At 40.2% G+C, this 18,223-nt stretch overlaps 1 protein-coding gene across 15 annotated transcripts in view; it reads left to right on the top strand.

Moving 5' to 3' along the window:
- Positions 1 to 17,756, top strand: part of dlg2 (discs, large homolog 2 (Drosophila)) — a 174,324-nt gene extending 156,568 nt beyond the window's left edge. For 11 of the 15 annotated variants that reach the window (XM_004561691.2, XM_004561696.2, XM_004561694.2 and 8 more), the window contains 11 exons: positions 3,488 to 3,602; positions 3,957 to 4,133; positions 8,717 to 8,792; positions 10,281 to 10,377; positions 11,791 to 11,841; positions 12,942 to 13,043; positions 13,744 to 13,767; positions 14,399 to 14,571; positions 14,800 to 14,909; positions 15,002 to 15,093; positions 17,431 to 17,756. In XM_004561691.2, coding sequence (XP_004561748.1) covers positions 3,488 to 3,602; positions 3,957 to 4,133; positions 8,717 to 8,792; positions 10,281 to 10,377; positions 11,791 to 11,841; positions 12,942 to 13,043; positions 13,744 to 13,767; positions 14,399 to 14,571; positions 14,800 to 14,909; positions 15,002 to 15,093; positions 17,431 to 17,537 — 1,124 coding nt within the window. In that variant the 3' untranslated portion in view covers positions 17,538 to 17,756. Of the gene's footprint in view, positions 1 to 3,487; positions 3,603 to 3,956; positions 4,134 to 8,716; positions 8,793 to 10,280; positions 10,378 to 10,779; positions 10,826 to 11,790; positions 11,842 to 12,941; positions 13,048 to 13,743; positions 13,768 to 14,398; positions 14,572 to 14,799; positions 14,910 to 15,001; positions 15,094 to 17,430 lie in introns of those variants that run through there. The other 4 variants (XM_004561693.2, XM_004561695.2, XM_004561692.2 and 1 more) reach the window with 4 other exon arrangements.
- Positions 17,757 to 18,223: the final 467 nt, after the last annotated feature.

Genomic DNA, 18,223 nt, shown 5'->3' with positions numbered 1-18,223 from the left:
GTTATTGGAAGGATTTTTATTGAGAGTACTGCACAGGTGATTTGGGGTGGACGTGGGCGATATAGCCTCAAAATGATATCAAAATATCATTTCAAGATAATAATCATATTTATGACAATACAGAATCAGTGTGTGTAATTAGTAAACAGAAAGTACTTAAACAAGAAATGCTTGTATAGTGCTTGTATTTCATACCTTGGGATCTTGTATCTTGGGTAGAGCGTGAACCACTTGCTTTTCCAACGTGTAACTGCATCAGTAGTTTCCATCCACCATTTGCTCTTTCTGCCGTGTGGATTGCAACTAGCAAGTGCAGCTGGTAATGCTTGGGTCATTTGATCACATTTGAGTCCATCACCAGCTGCTAGCTTCTGCTCCTTCACAGCCTGATTGTGTTTTTGCCTCAGGTGGTGGGTGAAACAAGTTTGTGGTTTCCCACATTAGGAGGAACAATTTTATTGCATATTTTGCAAAGTGCTGTGTTTTGTTGAAGGTTGTTGAAGTATTTAGGTAATAAATTCTCATTTAACAAGCATTCTGCTTCTTTAAACTGATTTTTTGCTAAATTTCAAGCCACTGATTTAATCATCACGTTTTCTCCACTCCACCAGGTTTATGACCTGAAAAACATTCCTGATCTCCATCCAATTAAAATCTACAACTGGGCGCTTTTTAGACAGTCGCTTTGATGTTTTATTTAAAACATCTTAGAGCTATTAGCCAAAACACTTGGTATAACCTAGCACAGTGAACTGTGTGTCCTTAAAAAAACTGAGGAATGTGGAAGCAGTAGGTCTAAAAAATAACCTACAGCAGATAAACCGTATCTGAAAGTCATGTTCTTAAGAAACAGGAGGAAAAAGCAAAACCTGACCTGAAAGACATGTCTGCTCCTTCAGTGGATCTATCTGCTGTTCATCAGTCTCATCAGAAATGTCTTATTTTGTCTTCGTTTCTGCTAAGGCTGACGAGAAGTCACCAAGTGAAACAAACATGTGTATAAAGTTTAAGTTGTCATCAGTATATACAGAGGTAAGGAGGGAGGTACAACAGTGTGTGTATACAGCCATCAGTGAAACACAGTAAAGGCTCCATCATGGTCATACCACCCTGATTAGCTTCCAAGATCGGACAAGATCTTGGAAGCTAATCAGGGTTGGGCCTAGGTACTTGGGTGGGACGCTGCCTCCCCATTGGTGTGTTAAAGCCAGTGTGTCCACCTATCATTGTCCAGTATTTTTCCTATGGCCTTGTGCTGTATGGCTGTGGCAGTTTCTTTCAACCCTCTATTCTATAATACATATTTGTGTAGTAAAATATAAACGCGTGTAAATTATGAGGTAATTGTGAATATAAATAATGAGTTATACAAGATAAAAAATAAATTCTAACAAGCATCACTTCTTGTTCATGTTACAATGCACAGTACAGTGTGTGTGTGTGTGTGTGTGTGTGTGTGTGTGTGTGTGTGTGTGTGTGTGTGTGTGTGTGTAATCTCTATGTGCTTTATCCAAAGCACACACTCTGTTGATTTACCTCATTGTTCTCACAGTGTTCATTCACTGTGTGTAGCTGCAACACTTTAAACATAATAGGCTTGATGTTCTGTCCTTCTACCCTCGCTCAGATATAATGGGAGACAGTCCCACCTTTGTCAACAGTATAAACCATGTATTTGTTTTTTATATTTGTTTTTTAAACGCAAAGAAAACTTATTAAATGTCAAACGTCAAGCAAGAATGATCAATTATGAACTAGGCATAATTCAAACCATGGACATTTGTTCTTAAAAAACACATCTGTTACAGATTAAACGCTGTGAATATTTCTGCTAATTTATTACAATTCTGAAAAGTTGTTATGATTTCAGCAACTTTTCTAATATCGACTTCAGCTTCCTCTCCTGTCTTCACGAGACAGTTTAGCTCGCTGGGCTTGAGCACCAAACACTGTCTATGAAACAGTGTTCAATAAATTAGTGCTTTAATATTAACATTTTTATGTTTCTGGTTAAAACAGGAAAGCCAGTAAGTGGCTCACTTTTGTGTTGCCAAAGTGAGTCAACATGTTCAGTGCAGAACTGGTGGATCCTCCTGCACTGGAACAGGAGGAAGAAAAGCTAGGGTCTGTGGGGCAGAGTATTTGGGTGAGGCGCTGCCGGGTCTCCGGACCAACAAGCCTAAGTGCCAGCTGGCTACCAAAGAATTTGCAGCAATTTAGAGCAATTTGCCAACAATATGTTTACAAAAAACAAGAAACAAAGAAACTTAGTGTTTGTCTCCTAGTAGTTAGTAGTTTAGTTATTTTCCTGTTATTTAAAAAAGAGGTCAAGTATTAGTGAGAAAACAATATAGCCAGCCACAGTGATTTCATACTGACACATTGTCAGACTCACAGTCTTGCGTTCCTTCTTTTTCTTTTGCTCCCTTCAGGTGTTGCCTCACCCCGTCTGTAACATCCTCCTCTGTCGCATAAACTCTGTCCATGTCCTCATCAGCATATATAAATATACAAATATGTTTTCAAAGGTAGTCTTATTTTTTTAATTCCTTTTTTCATATATTGCCACATCACAAGAAAAGTTGCCTCAAAGTGCTTTTTATAGCAGTACAAAGAAACAGACAAAACCCCCACAATCATCTGATGCTCTATGAGCAGCAGTGGGAGGGAACGTCTCCTCTTTTAGACGTAAAAAAGGAAACCAGAGAATCTGTCTCCTATTTCTTTGGGTTGTATTGTTATATATCTGATTGTATTATACAGCAGCTTGTGACACTGTCCTGCTGCTGATGTGCTGAAATGGGATAAATGCCTTTGTTTCTATTTTCGTAGGTCAGGTATGAATGCATGCTGCTAATAAGAACCCACTGCAAAGAGATAGGTGTTTCCCTTTCTGTCTACTGCTGACACACAGATTTGAGATGTGTGTAGACACCAGGGAGAAAGAAACCAAGACAATATAAAAAAGTGGAAACTGAGCATGAGACTGAACGTGCAGACAGTTATAGAATATCTGTTAGTCAGCAACAGCTGCTGTACACTTCTCTTCTTGTTTCTTGGCCCAAAGCTTAACTCCTGAACCTTTATAACTAATAAACACTGATGGCACAACATCAGTGTTTATTAGTTATCAAGTCCTCAGACAAGATACTGTGTGTGTTTCTGTGTGTTTTAGATGAAAGCGCTGCATAAAAGTGAGCGAGAGACAAAGCGTGACACTGATAATGCAGGATAATGAGGGCAGCTGAAGATATATACACAAGAGGTGATTATAGAGAGGGAACAGCAGGTAACACAGCTGCAGTGATCACACAAGGGAACCAAGGGAACTAAAAGGCCTGATAATAAACAGAGCAGACGGACATAACCTTACAATGACAGTTATACCTTAAACAATATCTAAATGCAAATTCCATTAAAGATAATTACTCAAGACCTTATTGGTGTCAGACTGTCAGTGCTGATCCACGCTAACCTTGTCTTGTAGAGTACGGACGTTTTGAGGCCAAAATCCACGACCTGCGGGAACAGATGATGAACCACAGCATGAGCTCCGGGTCAGGATCCCTGCGAACCAATCAGAAAAGATCACTCTATGTTAGGTTGGTCTGTTTTGGATTTTAGATGGTTGTGGTGAATTCAAAGAATGCAGAAAATGAAAAAACATCCATTCTGCAGTCAGACATCCCAGGCTAAACAGCAAAGCTGCTTTTGCGTCGTTTACTTTTGTAAGCTTGTGTGTCTTCATGCACAGATGTCTGACCCTAACTAAGATGAAGATTTATGCAGATATTTGAGATGTGTGACTGAAACAGAAACACATTCACTATTTACTATAGTAACTATAACTGCTGAAATCCTGCATCTAGTTTCTCTTTGCTAATTTAGAATAAAAGTCACTTACTGCAAAGAAACAGGGATTATTATTTTATTACTGCTCTTCTTTCGTGGAATAGGGCACTTTTTGACTATGAAAAGTCAAAGGACAGCGGTCTTCCCAGCCAAGGGCTCGGCTTCAGGTTTGGGGACATCCTGCACGTCATCAACGCCTCCGATGATGAGTGGTGGCAGGCTCGCCGTGTTACTCCACATGGTGACAGCGAGGAAATGGGCGTCATCCCAAGCAAGAGACGGTAAGAAGTGAATACACTAATGTGTGAACATACTATTGACTAGTTTCTTCTAAACTAGTCATTATCCAAAAACAGCCTGTTTTTGATTCAAGTTTATTTATAAATCACCAACAACAATAGTCCCCTCAGGGAAGTCAAAGAGCTGAAGACCTTCGTGATAACAAAAGCCAAAACGTAACGTATCCCAGTCCTGAATAACACTGGCGCAGAATCAAATTCATCTGAAAGGCAAACAAAGCAAAAGTGCCAAAAAGGTGTTTTCATTATCAAAGAGCAGAAACCATTTGTCAAATGTGGGATTTTTGTTTCTTCGCTTTAGGTTTGAATTGTGATTCGTGTCACAAATATGTCGTATGTTCCCCCAGTCATGTCTGTGTTTGCTCGCTTCTGTGTGTCTCGTCTCCTTTAGTCCATGTTTCCCTCCTAGTGTTTCATCCTCGTCTCCCCGTCTCTCTCTCTCACACATGTGTGTTCTCCCCTACTTGTCTCTCGCCCTCTCTGTCCTCCCTCTGTGCCCTGGGTTTCGTCAGTCTGCATCTCAGTGCGTGTTTCTCGCACTTCCAATTTTACTTTGATAGTCTCCCCCAGGTGTTTCCTCTTTGCCCTGATTCCCTCTTCGTTTACTGTCTGTGTCTCCCTCCGTCCAGTGTCGTGATTGACCCTTCTCTCAGTGAGCTACATGATGTAGTCACCTGACATGGGTTCACCTCACAGGTGAGCCTGTCAGGGTTCATCTGTAGAGTTTCTTGCCTTCTTAATGACGTTGGGACCATCTGTTGTGTTGTGCAGCAGTCAGGTTGGTGCACAGCTGACAGGCCTATTTGACAACTGCTAGAATTCATATTATGGCGAGAACCAATCAGCTAAGTAAAGAGAAACAACAGTCCATCATTACTTTAAGAGCTGAAGGTCAGTCAGTTGGAAAACTGCTAAAACTTTGAATGTGTCCCCAAGTGGAGTCACAAAAACATCAAGACTACGATGAAACTGTCTCACATGAGGACGCCTCAGTAAAGGAAGACCAAGAGTCTCCTCTGCTGCTGAGGATACATTCACCCGAGTCACCAGCCTCAGAAATCACAAGTTAACAGCAGCTCTGATCAGAGCCCAGATAGATGCCACACAGAGCAGCAGCAGACACATCTCTACATGCTCAGAGCAGACTGTGTGAATCAGGCCTTTATGGTCAAACAGCTGCTGAGAAACCACGACTAAAGAGAAGAGATTTGTTTGGGCCAAGAAACACGAGGAGTGGACATCAGACCATCTGTGCTTTGGTCTGATGAGTCCACATTTGAGATCTTTGGTTCCACCTGCCGTGTCTTTGTGACACAGAAAAGGTGAGCGATGGTCTCTACGTGCATGGTTCCCACCATGAAGCATGGAGGAGGAGGTGTGTGTGTTTGTGTGTGTGTGTGGGGGGGGGCTTTGCTGGTGACGCTGTTGGGGATTTATTCAAAACTGACGGCAAACTGACCCAGCATGGCTACCACAGCATCCTGCAGCCACAGGACAATGAGCCCAAACACACCTCCAGGCTGTGTGAGCTGATAGCCCGGCCTCCACAGTCACCTGTGGGTGGCTATAACTTGAAAGCAATCCAGGCATGAAGGGGGGCGACTTTGAGGAATCTAAAATATAAAACATGTTTTGAGTTATTTCACACTTTTTTGTTTACTACATAATTCCTCATGTGTTCATTCATAGTCTCGATGCCTTCAGTAAGAATCTATGACAGTGCTGCCCAATCCCAGTCCTCGAGAGCTACTGTTGCCCCCTATATGCTATCCTGCAGCTTTTAGATGCATCCCTACTCCAACACAGCTGAATCAAATGAATGGCTTGTTATCAGGCCTTTGCCAAACATGATGGCATGCTGAATAGGTAATCAAACCATTTGATTCAGCTGTGTTGGAGTAGGGATGCATCTAAAAGCTGCAGGATAGTAGCTCTCGAGGACTGGGATTGGGCAGCCCTGATCTACGATGTAAATGGTCAAAGAAACATAAAGAATTAAACGTGCCCAAACCTGACTGCTAGTGTGGGTGTTAGTACTAAAGATCTCACACGAGTTTGGATCTCGGTGACTTCGGCCTCAAGGTCTGCCTCAATTTTCTGAAAATCTTGTGAGTGTGAAAACTCTAGAACAAAGACACGGGAGTTTGAAAGTGATGCAACTGGTGTGTCCACCAAAAACTTGGTGACCTTGACCTCAAGGTTAGAGGTCCTTTTGACAAAGCATATAGTTAGGCCTGGATCAGGTGACCGTGAATCGGCCCTTAGTTATGCTGCAATAGGCTGCTGGGGGACTCCCATGATGCACTAAGCATTTCTCCTTGTCTCGCCCATTTTCACTCATCATGGGTTAATAAACTATAATTAAGCATTAATGATTCTTGATCTCTGGCTCTCTTTGTCTTGTCTCCCTTCCCTCACCCCCCACTGTCACAGCAGATGGCCCTGAGCCTGGTTCTGCTGTTTCCCTCCCACCGTGTTTCGTCTGATTGTTGGGATTTCTCTGTGTTATTTAACGGTCTTTTCCTTACAATATAAAGCGCCTTGAGGTGACTGTTGCTGTGATTTGGTGCTAAATAAATAAAATGTAACTGAATTAAAAAAAACAGAAGTCATTATTTTGAACTTGAGAACAAAGCGATGTAGGTTTTTTAAATTCATACAAGGTGAATGTGGATGCAACAACTAGGAGCTTTTCTGTTAGCTTTGAAGTGCTCCTGTAATTTCATTCAGCAGTGTACAAATGCAGGGCCATGATACTGTATTTGGACAGCTATTAATTTGTTGTCCCCTGAAGGAGCCTTTGTTAAAACAAGCTTAAAACTGGGGGTTTTCAACTTCAAGTACTTGCAGGTGCTCAGTAAGCATCAGGAGTGAGGTACTGGTAAGATCAGCAATACTGGAGAAAAGTAAAAGCATTTAAAGTGGGCTGACAGGATGAAGCACACAATGAACCCAATTCAATAAGCAGTCTGTTACCACACACCTGATGTTTGCTGATGTTTAGCTGTGGTCACTGGAAAGGGCAGGAGTACGTGTAAAACGTATATGATTTACTCATGAAAGTGGCCACTTTCTCATTACTTTCATATATTGTTTTAGGAAGTATCCAAAACATACAAGTTTCATTATATAATTTTTCGAGGGATCTTATATCTGTTTTCACTCTTATACGCTTTTCATACAAGTTTCACACAAGACAGACTTTGTAAGATTTATATATATATCTTTTCCATATGGGGTAGAAATTGTTAAGACTTCCTTCTTCTCCTCACAGTTGCTAAACTTTATACATACCAGTGTAGAATAAAAAGGGGATGTTTTTTCCTCTTCTGGTTTCATTATTTTAATAGGGCACTATTAGTTCATTAGAATCATATAACCAGCTTTGCATTAAATATATACTGAAGTTTTTGATCTTGCATTAGCCTTTGTATTACAGTGATTGTTATAACTCTAGTTTGATTTTCTACTTACAGGTACCAGAATAATATGATCTTTCATTGCAGATGTGACCATGATCAACTTATACATATTGCAGTTTGTTGCTTATTATAGAGTTGTGCTCAAGTTAATTAAGGGTTAAAAGCTACAGTCAGCGTGAATGTCTGACTGATCTATGGAGGGGAAAGGCTTCGAGCATAGAGGGCCGCACGCGCCTACATACCACTGATATCATATTATTCTTTGTGGTCTTTTATTCAATTATGGTTTTTTGCTAAGTTTAAAGTGGTAGTTAATTAAACAACATTGATTGAAATATTAAATACCTGAGTCAGTTTCCGGGCTTTTTAGAGAATCAGTGAAAAGCATAAATCATCACTTTCATGTTTAATAATTAATGATTGAAATGAACTGAATAGCGTTTAGAAGATTTGTTAATTTGTTTGTCTTTTGTTAAAAAGAGTGGTTTCAATAACTTCAGACACACCTTGCAATTGTGCTTATGATGAGTTGGCACTTGGTCTTTTGAAGGTCATAAGCTTCGTTCGGCGTGATGGTCCGGACTGATATATTGCAGGTTTTGACTTTGAGTGCAGAGGGCTAAATGCAAACATGCTTACAGTACATATAATACATATAATACATATAATTCAGGAATGTGTCCGGCCTGAGGCCTTAACTCATTTGGAGTCTCACTATATTTTACTCTACTTGGTAACAGATGACCAGAGTCAATAATTAGCCTCAGAGACCCTGAGGGCTTGAAGTTTATTACCATGTTTGGAAGGTGTTATAGAAAGGAGAAGTTCTATGTCTGTTTGTAGCCATTAAAGATGTACAAGATGTACGATTAACTGTGACTAATGTCTGGAACCTATTTTGATCTGTCATTACGCATGAAGGGGCGTTCTAATACCCTGATTTTTACAAAACTATGGAGATGTGTTTTTTGTGATGAGATCTGAGGCTGTCTGCATACAGTTTCCATCTCCCACGGGTGTGACCATTAAAATCATCGTTTGACTTGACCTGGCCGGACCAGTGTTGTTATTGTGGTGTTTCTCCTGTCTCCATCCCCAATATTTTGAACCGTAACACCAGCTGACTAGTTATTTCCTCAACAGGGTGGAAAGGAAAGAGCGGGCACGTCTAAAGACTGTTAAATTCAATGCCAAGCCAGGGTCGTTTGAGTCAAAAGGGGTGAGTACCTCGCAAAGTGGAAATTTCTATTAGTGCGATGATCCACAGGCTAGTTCAGATAGAACTGAACATGTATGAGAAGCTTAACCTGCTGTTTGCTTTGCCACACAAACAAAGTTAACACAGACAAACATTTTTATGCCTTCATGAACAAACAAGTAATCACTTCCAGTGCAGGCAAGTAAAGCTTAACTTTGGAAAAGTCCATCAGATCATTTCTTCTGTAAAACGTCTTCATTTGTATTTGTTTCAGTTCTCTTGATATTTTACGTGTGTGCTTTGATTTGCACCCTTGTTTAATCAGCCAACCTCTACTAAGCTTCAGGTCATGGACTTCCTGCCCCGACATTCTCCTGCCACATTTCATTTTTGGTTGCATCCAGTGATGACAATGTGCGCAGGCCCAGGGTTGTCTCCACCATACTTTACAGGTTTGTAAAGGTTTGCCAGGCTTTTAACTTCCAAATATAACACTGCGCATTCTCAGCTCCCCACAGAGCTTTGCTCAGTGTTGTAGATCATGCAGGAGTCTTTGGCTAGGTGAAGTCAGGGGCTTACTCATTTTTCCAGCCGGCACTGTGAGTGATTACTTGACATGAAAAACAAGCAGTTTTTTGTGTATAGTTGACTTCACACATGGTCAGTCAGGTCACCTACTGATCAGAAGGTTGGTGGTTCGATCCTTGCCTGCTCTAGTCTGCGAGCCAAGTATCCCTGGGCAATAACCCCAAGTTGCTCTCCGATGCATCCATCGGAGTATGAATGTTAGCTAGAGAGCACTTACATGGAAAAGAGTGAATGAGGCAAGTTGTGTAAAGTGCTTTGACTGCTCAGAGTAGAAAAGCGCTCTATAAGAACCATCAGTGCAAAAATCCTGACAATGCCACAAACCCTTTCTTACAGCTGTAGATGTGCTTCATTTATTAATCTTACCTCCCACAAGTCAAACCTGCACCACCTGTGAATTATCAGCTCAACTTCATTTTGGAAACAGATGTGGTATATTTACAAAGCATCAAGTGCAATATATTCTACCACCACAGACACACATCATACAGGCAGGTTATTTCAGCTGTCATCCTCTCAAATTCCATCTTTTCCTTCTATTACTGCATGTTTTTACGTGTTCTTATGGAACCTCTTTCTTATATTTTATTTTTCATGGCATGTTCTGGGTAACTGTCTCTCACTTTGCTTTTATTTTAAACGGGTGGCATGTCAAGAAGTGTGCAATCTCATACTGATTTATTTAGGAATACAGCAGAAGAAGCTCGGTCGTTTTATATATCGCTGTTGTTGTCTGACAGTCTTTGGTTGATCTCATCTATCTGTGGCCAGCTCGGCTCAAAGCTTCACATATTATTAGGTCAACTTAAAACACGCAGCAGTGATTCACACTTAACTTCTTGACATTCTACTTCCTGCAAACAGTTTTGTCTGCATGACAATGATACACCTGTTTGCCCCATGCTTTCTCTCCCTTCGCAGTCATTCACTGACAAACGTAAAAAGAATTTCATCTTTACACGAAAGTTCCCATTCTACAAGAACAAAGATGGTGAGCAGGATGGCAGTGATTCAGACCGTAAGTAAGCTCACAGACACATACGTGCTTTCATGCAGTCAGTGTAGGTCACACGTCAGGCCAGAAGGGAAACCACAGGTGTGTTTCCAAGTGTGGGAACCTCACGGAGACTCTTTGCAGTCATCCTTGTTTTCTGTCCTTTTCTGATGCAGAAATGCGATAATCACTGCTCTCATAATCACTGCTGTTCATTTTGTGGTGATATTATATGACCCAGTTTCCCTTCAGAGATCATCTAGGTATTTTGGTATTTTGGCTCTCCCTGCTGGCCGCTCATTGTTTTGAGAAGGACAGATCTGTGGGCCGCACCCTCTGTCCTCATTTCCTCCACCTTTTGCTTATGTTGTGGCTGTCCTCCTTGCTCTCTTTCTTCTGCTCTGACTCTCTGTGGACGGCCAATAGGACATCCTGGGGATAGGTGATGATGGGTATGGGACAAAGACATTAAGTAAGTTGGTTGTTCTTCTGCCTGCATTACTGCATGCTGCAGTTGTTGGCTTTATCTTGCTTCTTGGTCCACTAAAACATGACATGTGGCAGAGGTTTAAAAATGTTCAATATCTGTATAATGTCATGTAAGGATTTCAAGTAACCATCTTTTTCTTGTATAAGACTTTAAGAATCGTTTAAAATGCATCAGAGGACAAATATTTAAATTAAACTACTGAAATCTTATTATACATATATTGGGTTAGTTTTTATGCTTTCGGTGGCTTGTGCCATTTATACCTTGGCGCGTCTGTAATGTTTGCATTATCTGAGAACTGCATGATTTGTTAAGGGTCGCAGGTTCTGCAGGACACAGTTATGACCTTGTATTCGGCCTAAGGAGGAACCACTGGGATCTCTCACGACTCCACCAGCATGATCTTTGTTATTCCAGCCTCACTATGTGGATATTGTTTCATGCATGTTTGCATGGTGCTTTTGTTTTCGTTTATGAGCATAGCAGCTTGAATGACAGTCTTAGAGGTTGCCACGGTTACATCTGTTTGTTTGGGCCTTCTACAGTAAAATGTCATTTGCTGTTGGAGTTCATGTTTCAGCGTTGCGGGTATGTGTTTATGTCCAGTAGTTTGATTATTGCGAAATACTGAGAGTATTTAATTATGCGTGTTTCAGTACCTAAAATTCAAATCAAGACAGGTTTTTATGTTTTTAAGAGTTTCCTAAATTAGCTAATTATTAGCACTGACAACACAAACGCATCACTGAAACCACCGTGTACTTTTTTGAAGTTCTCATTTGTAAACTAGAAGATACTAAAATATCAGTAAATGTAAAACATGAATAAAATGTTGATTATTACAGAGTTATCTCGAACTGTTACATGTATTTTGATGGGTTTTTCTTTGTTGCCCACAAATTCTGATAGCTAAAGGTAGCACTATATTTTGTGAAATATCCTAACAGGAAGTCAAGAGGAAGTGATTCTCTCATATGAACCAGTGATGCGTCATGAAGGTAAGCTAAAACTTTTTTATTATTAGTCTTTTATTTATCCAGGAAAAAACCTCAGTGAGATTAAAAATCTTATTTCCAAAAGAGATCTGGCATCATGGCAGCAAAAGTCAAAAATACATGTACCACATAAGTACATAACAAATACAAAATCCCACACAAACATGTGAAAAATACACAATAACAGATCAGTTAAGAGCGACATTAAAAACAATCACACGGACTAACAGAGTTATTCTCTCGTTCCTTAAAGATGGACTTAAACTCCATCAACATAACCAACTCTGACAGTTTCAGATCCTTCTGCAGATTATTCCAGGAAACAGGGGGCAGCGGATTTAAAAGCCCCAATTCTGTTCTGATTTTTGGGGACAATTAGTTGTATGATGTTGTGAGAACAAAGGCTGTATTGGTTGTGGGTTTTTTATTTCAATTAATTAATTTATTTATTCTTTTGTGTCCTTAAAGCAGGCGTTAGACACATCAGCCACTGAGCATTAATGAGCTTCACTTTCAAGTTGTTGATTTAGATACAAACACGTCACAGCTATCTCGGGCTTTGGGAATTTTTGCACATGCCACATTCACAGACAGTCACACGGGTGGATGCATTGGGGGTAAGCCCACTCTGACAGCCCACAGCCCACTCTGACAGCCCACAGCCCACTCTGACAGCCCACAGCCCACTCTGACACCTTGATTGTTTTTTTGGTTTTTATGACTTCTTGAAATGATATATTTTGTTAAAATTTAGTTTCGTATGTTTTTTTTTTTACAAACTAGGTTTTTCCAAATAGTTTTTGTGTGCCAGCCTAAACTCCATATTATTCCTCTTTTCTGTTAAGCAGCCCAACAAAGTTAGGGATGGTTTTAATACGTTTTCTCACCACAAACTGCCCCGCATGTGAAATCGAAACGTATAAACTTTGCAAGAACTGTACAGTTTCCCAGTTGCTGCTGTCTACTCTACAGATTTTCTATTATTTATTCATTTTTCTATTACAAGAATCGATATATCCTTTGTAGATGATAACAACATAAGTAAAGCTATGCTACGGTCCTCTAAGAGTTTACTTTTTATGAAGTCTGTGTTTCTCCTTTAGTTAACTATGCCAGACCTGTCATAATCCTGGGACCCATGAAGGAAAGAATCAATGATGACCTCATATCAGAGTTCCCAGACAAGTTTGGATCTTGTGTGCCGCGTACGTATTTGACTTTGCATTGCTAATGTAAGGATGAAGTGGGAAACAGGACATTACAGATTAGTATTCCAGCTTAATGGAAGAAATGTCTACATCTGCATCCATTGGAGACCTTTCTGTGTAGAGTCTGCATGTTCTCCCTGCTACTGTCTGCACTCTCTCAGGCTCCCATCCACAGTACAAAGACATGGATGTTTGGTTAGCATGCATGTCTGTGGCCATTCTACAGTATGTGTGAATGTGAGAGTGGGTGGTTGTCTGTCTCACTCTGCTGGTGCTCAGGTAGATTCCACCTTTGACCCTTGGACAGCTGGAATAGGCAGCAGCTCCCTGCGCCCCTAAATTATACAAACAGTTGAGAAAAACTGCAGCGATTCAATCAGTAGCTGAGGGACAGCTCACACAGATTCCACCAGCCTTCTCATTGTAGTAAACCAAGTATATATGGTCTCCATTGTGAGAATAGATCTTGTAATCTCCTCCACACAGGAACACCGTGTTAAATATTACTTAATGTAATGACAGTGGCTTGGGTATTGCTGGTTTGTAAGAGAAAGCTGTCACAAGCTGACCCAACAGGATCAGCCTTCGTCTTCTTCAGTTGTGTGTGTTGTGTTTGTCATCAGCTGCAGCAGTTTTGATTTTGCATGTTTTTATTTACCCATCTCTTATTTGAATTTACCCTTTAAACCATATAAAGCTGCTAACCGTTCAGGTTATCAAGGTAAGTGAGCCCATGAACTGATTCTCTCAACCTACTGTTTAGAAAGTCCTTTAAAGTGAAGTAGTTCCCATAAACAAGTCCATTCATCTTTTTGGAACCACAGTTTGTGTATAATGTGGAATTTCTGTCATTGATATTGTTATTATTATTATTATATCATTATGGTGCACTAATAATATAGAATTCTGTGCCACATCCTCTCCATATATTAACAGAGGCGCTTACCTGTGAGTTCAAAAACATGATCACATTTATGTCACAGCTTGGTAATAACATGGTAAGAGTGGTTTTAGTATTAGTGTGATAATAAAGACAGAACATGCAAGTAATACCATTTACTTACTGAAGTAAAGGCCACGCAGTACCTTGGTATTAATCACAAGTATATCAGTATTTTACTTGTTCATTATTAACCTGTTATCCCAGCATTACCGTGTTATTACTGTGCGGTGCTAGCAGTGTTATCCCATGTTTCCAGTTTAGCCCTTTAATCTCTGTCGGATAGCTTTAAAGGTGAATTTGTTACAGTTAATGTGAGAATTGTAAAATGTGAGTGAGGTACTTATTCATTTAGATAGAATTATAGCAAATGTAAAGTTACTAAGAGTTAATGTTCCTGCTCATACTGAAGATACCACTCGACCAAAGAGGGACTACGAGGCTGATGGGCGAGATTACCACTTTGTGATGTCGAGGGAACAGATGGAGAAGGATATCCAAGAGCACAAGTTCATTGAGGCTGGGCAGTATAATGATAATCTCTATGGAACGAGCGTCCATTCGGTCAAATACGTGGCTGAGAGGGTAAGATTTGATCTGTTTGCCAGCAGCGTCACTGAGAAGCATTTTAAATATAGTTAAATATAATAAGTGTGCAGAGTGCAATATATTCTCTGAGAAATCAAAGCAGCTGCACTGCACTTTGAAAAGCAAAGACGATTTAGAAACACATAAGAGTTGTTTTAAAATGATCTTAATATGAGAGCTAGTGTGATTCTGTGTGCTACAGCTAAAGCTGTGCTTCTGTCTCAGGGTAAACACTGCATTCTGGATGTTTCTGGAAATGCTATCAAACGACTACAAGTAGCACAACTCTATCCCATTGCCATCTTCATAAAACCGAAGTCTATTGATTCATTAATGTGAGTATTCATGTGGTCTTTTGTCACACACTAACAATAGAGGTATTGTTTGATGCGCACATTTCTATTCGTGTGTGTGTGTGTGTGTACAGGGCCATGAATAAGAGACTGACAGAGGAACAAGCCCAGAAGATCTTTGACAGGGCGATGAAGCTTGAGCAGGAGTTTGGTGAATTCTTTACAGGTACAGTGTTAAAACAAACCATTTATACTGAATCACTGTAGCTCAAACGTTGTTTGAACCGTGTCTAAATCCAAAGCTTAGGCATCAGTGACAGTATTGGTTTAGTCAGACAACTGAAAAAGCTTCTACTCCTCAATAAGGAGAACAGCACGCTGTAAAGATTTTAGCATGTATAACTTTTCTACCTTTGCTGAAGTTTTGTACATCAAAAACAGAAAGAAACTTAAAAAATCATTTAAAGACTAATTCTATTGGTCTGGTCTGAGCTCACGATGTCACCAGACGCACAAAATTAGGAATTCTAAACCTGTCTCAGTACAGCTGAAAGGCGTTCGGCGCCTTCAGTCCTCTCTTCTGAGGAACCAGCTCCCAGTTTGGATTTGGGAGACAGTGTCATGGTGAATTGGGTTAAAGGACTCAGGTGCGAGACTCCTTGCAGAGTGACAGTGAATTTATTCACAGTGAAAAAATAAGTCAACAGTTCGAGTCTGTAATCCAAAAAGGGCAGTGCAGTGATACAGTGGCTTCTCCCCGTGGTGACAGTGCAGTGACAATCCAAAACAACTCCTTGTGCCCGCTCCTCCTCCGATCCCTGGATCCTGGAGGCAGATGAGAAAAACACACGCACAGTAACGAAAACGTTCTCTCTCCTTCACAAACTAGGTATGCTAATCGCGACTACGCTACCCGGTTTAGCTCAACGTTCCAGCGTTGGTTGTGACTCGACCGCACCGTTAAATAGGTCTGCTTCGGATTAGGATGGAGAGGAGAACACCACAAAGTACACGCAAACACAACAAAAATTGGCAAGGCGACCGGTGAGGACCGTCTAGCCGTGACAGACAGACGCCATCTCTTACTTTATGCTCGCTCATAGCGGGCCCTCTGACTGTTGGGGTTTTCTCTGTATTATTCTGGAGTATTTACCTTACAACATAAAGCGACTGTTGTGATTTGACAGTAGATAAATAAAACTGAATTAGATTGACATGAAAAATTAAATTGAACTGAATCTGAGGTTTAACTAATGGATGGAGTCTCCTCGTCCAATACTCTGACATCAACCTTCCCGAGGAGGCTGAGGAGTGTGAGCTGTACGCTCGAAAACACTCTCCATTCCCCTCCTTGAATAAAGATGGAAATGAAAATTATCAACCTACCGAAGACCAAACTCTCATTCCAGCAACTCAACATGGCACTGGGTAGTATTTTATATGGCCCCCACACTCGTATGTAACCTCAGCAGGGTCCAGGTATCAGCTCATGCTGTCAGTAGTGACCCTGGACAAATGCAAACTAGTAAAGAAAATGGTCAGAAAAAAATGTCAGTGGCCTCCACAGGTTAAACCGTTCCTGTTTGAGAGTCGTGTCATTGTTGGGCCTTTGGTGCACACGAGGCTAATTCATTAACACCAAAGTAGCTGAAACAGATCAACAATGCATTCTGCTAAATATTCTGATTAAAAGGTGTTCCTGTAATTGTTTGAAGCAGTGTAATGCTGTGAATGCTTTATTGTGATATACAGGACATTCATTGCTTAGATGCAGTATGTTGTGCTGAAGAAGCCAAGACCATCCAACTCCATTCAGTCTACAAATTGCATGAATAAAGAAATTAAATCATGTAAAAAATAAAACTGTGGGCACTGATGTCAGTCTAGTGTTTAAAATATATGAATCACTCTGTCTGAAGTCTATGTATCACAAGGTTATGTAATATTTACCTGGACTGTTGATGCTTTCTGTTTACAGACAGCACTGCTGGAATTACATATTTCCACAAGCAAAGCCAATAACTGAAAAATGTGCCATATGAGCATTATATCATGCTCCCCCAGAGGAATGTTGGCATGAATCCACCGGTACACACAGTATAAGGATCAAGGCTGCCTTTCACTGTAGAGTGCTTTCACATTCCTCTTACTCTTCTTCTGTGATGGATAGGCTAGGAGAGTGAATGCCAAAGCAAAATGTCCTTTGGAAACACGTGTCTCTTTAGCAGTGGGCCAGAAACATCCAACAACCAGTTTACATTTGCTCTTCATCTCCAGTACATGGACCACAAGACTCATAAAAAAGCTAATTGTAGAAGCTAAACAGAGACGCTAAATAACTCACCAAATCTAATAGCAATTGGGGAAAAGGAAATGCTGTTGAAATCCCCCAGTTTGAGTCAACTTCATATAAATCTGGGATTGGGGTTGTTGTTGTTGTTGTTGTTGTTTTTTCAATCCTACCAGCGTATGTCAGGAATCTTCAAATCCTGGCTTCCTGAATAAAAACATCAAACTTTCATGTATCTGTGAAGGTTCATTCATATGTTTTTTTTATTTGCAGCACTGGTTCAAGGAGAAACCTTGGAGGACATTTATACCCACTGCAAACAGGTCATAGAAGAACATTCAGGACCCTATATCTGGATCCCCTCAAAGGAGAAAGTATAATAGCTCATTATGCTGGAAGGCAGTCTGGACTTTTAGGATCTAGTAATATGAAAACTGTTTGGCAACAAATAGTGTTTATAAATACATATTGTGAATAAGTTGGCTTTTTTTATTTGTTCATTTGATCTTGTGTTTGATTATTGTTTGTTTTTCACTTAACCTAAATGTTCCTGAATGTAAACCACAAAAATGTTATAAAGTTTTAGCTCACAAAGTATGTATATTTGCTTTTTTCTTATTTAAACAAAAAGGATAAAAACAAAATAGATTTGGGATATATAGCTGCATTAATACAAAGTGGAAGGTGGCATGTACGGTGCAGATATCTTTGCTTTGTCAGCAATGGAGAGAAACCCGGTGACTGGACTTTGACATCCTTACTGGCACTGCACACTGCAACTAGTAAATACTGCTGAACACTGCTTTGCTTTGTGTTTATTTACAGTATCATTTCTACCTTAAATGACTATCTTCACTCTTTTGACATGACAACATTTGTGAGAAAACTTTTGTTTCTTGTTGTCGGCGGGAACATTTATCCAGATACTGCTGTGCCAATGCTGAATCAAGAAAGACAGCTGTTTAGACTTCAGAAAGCTAATACTTTATTTTCCTAATAAAATCGCTTCCAAAAGCAGAGATTTATTTGCTGTAAATTCAACTGGGATTCAAAAGTCCTTTATAGA

This window comes from Maylandia zebra, linkage group LG10 (genome assembly GCF_041146795.1).
Source record: "Maylandia zebra isolate NMK-2024a linkage group LG10, Mzebra_GT3a, whole genome shotgun sequence".
NCBI lineage: Eukaryota > Metazoa > Chordata > Actinopteri > Cichliformes > Cichlidae > Maylandia > Maylandia zebra.
Note: the sequence above shows the minus strand (reverse complement) of the source record. Positions and strands in the feature narration are given on the sequence as shown.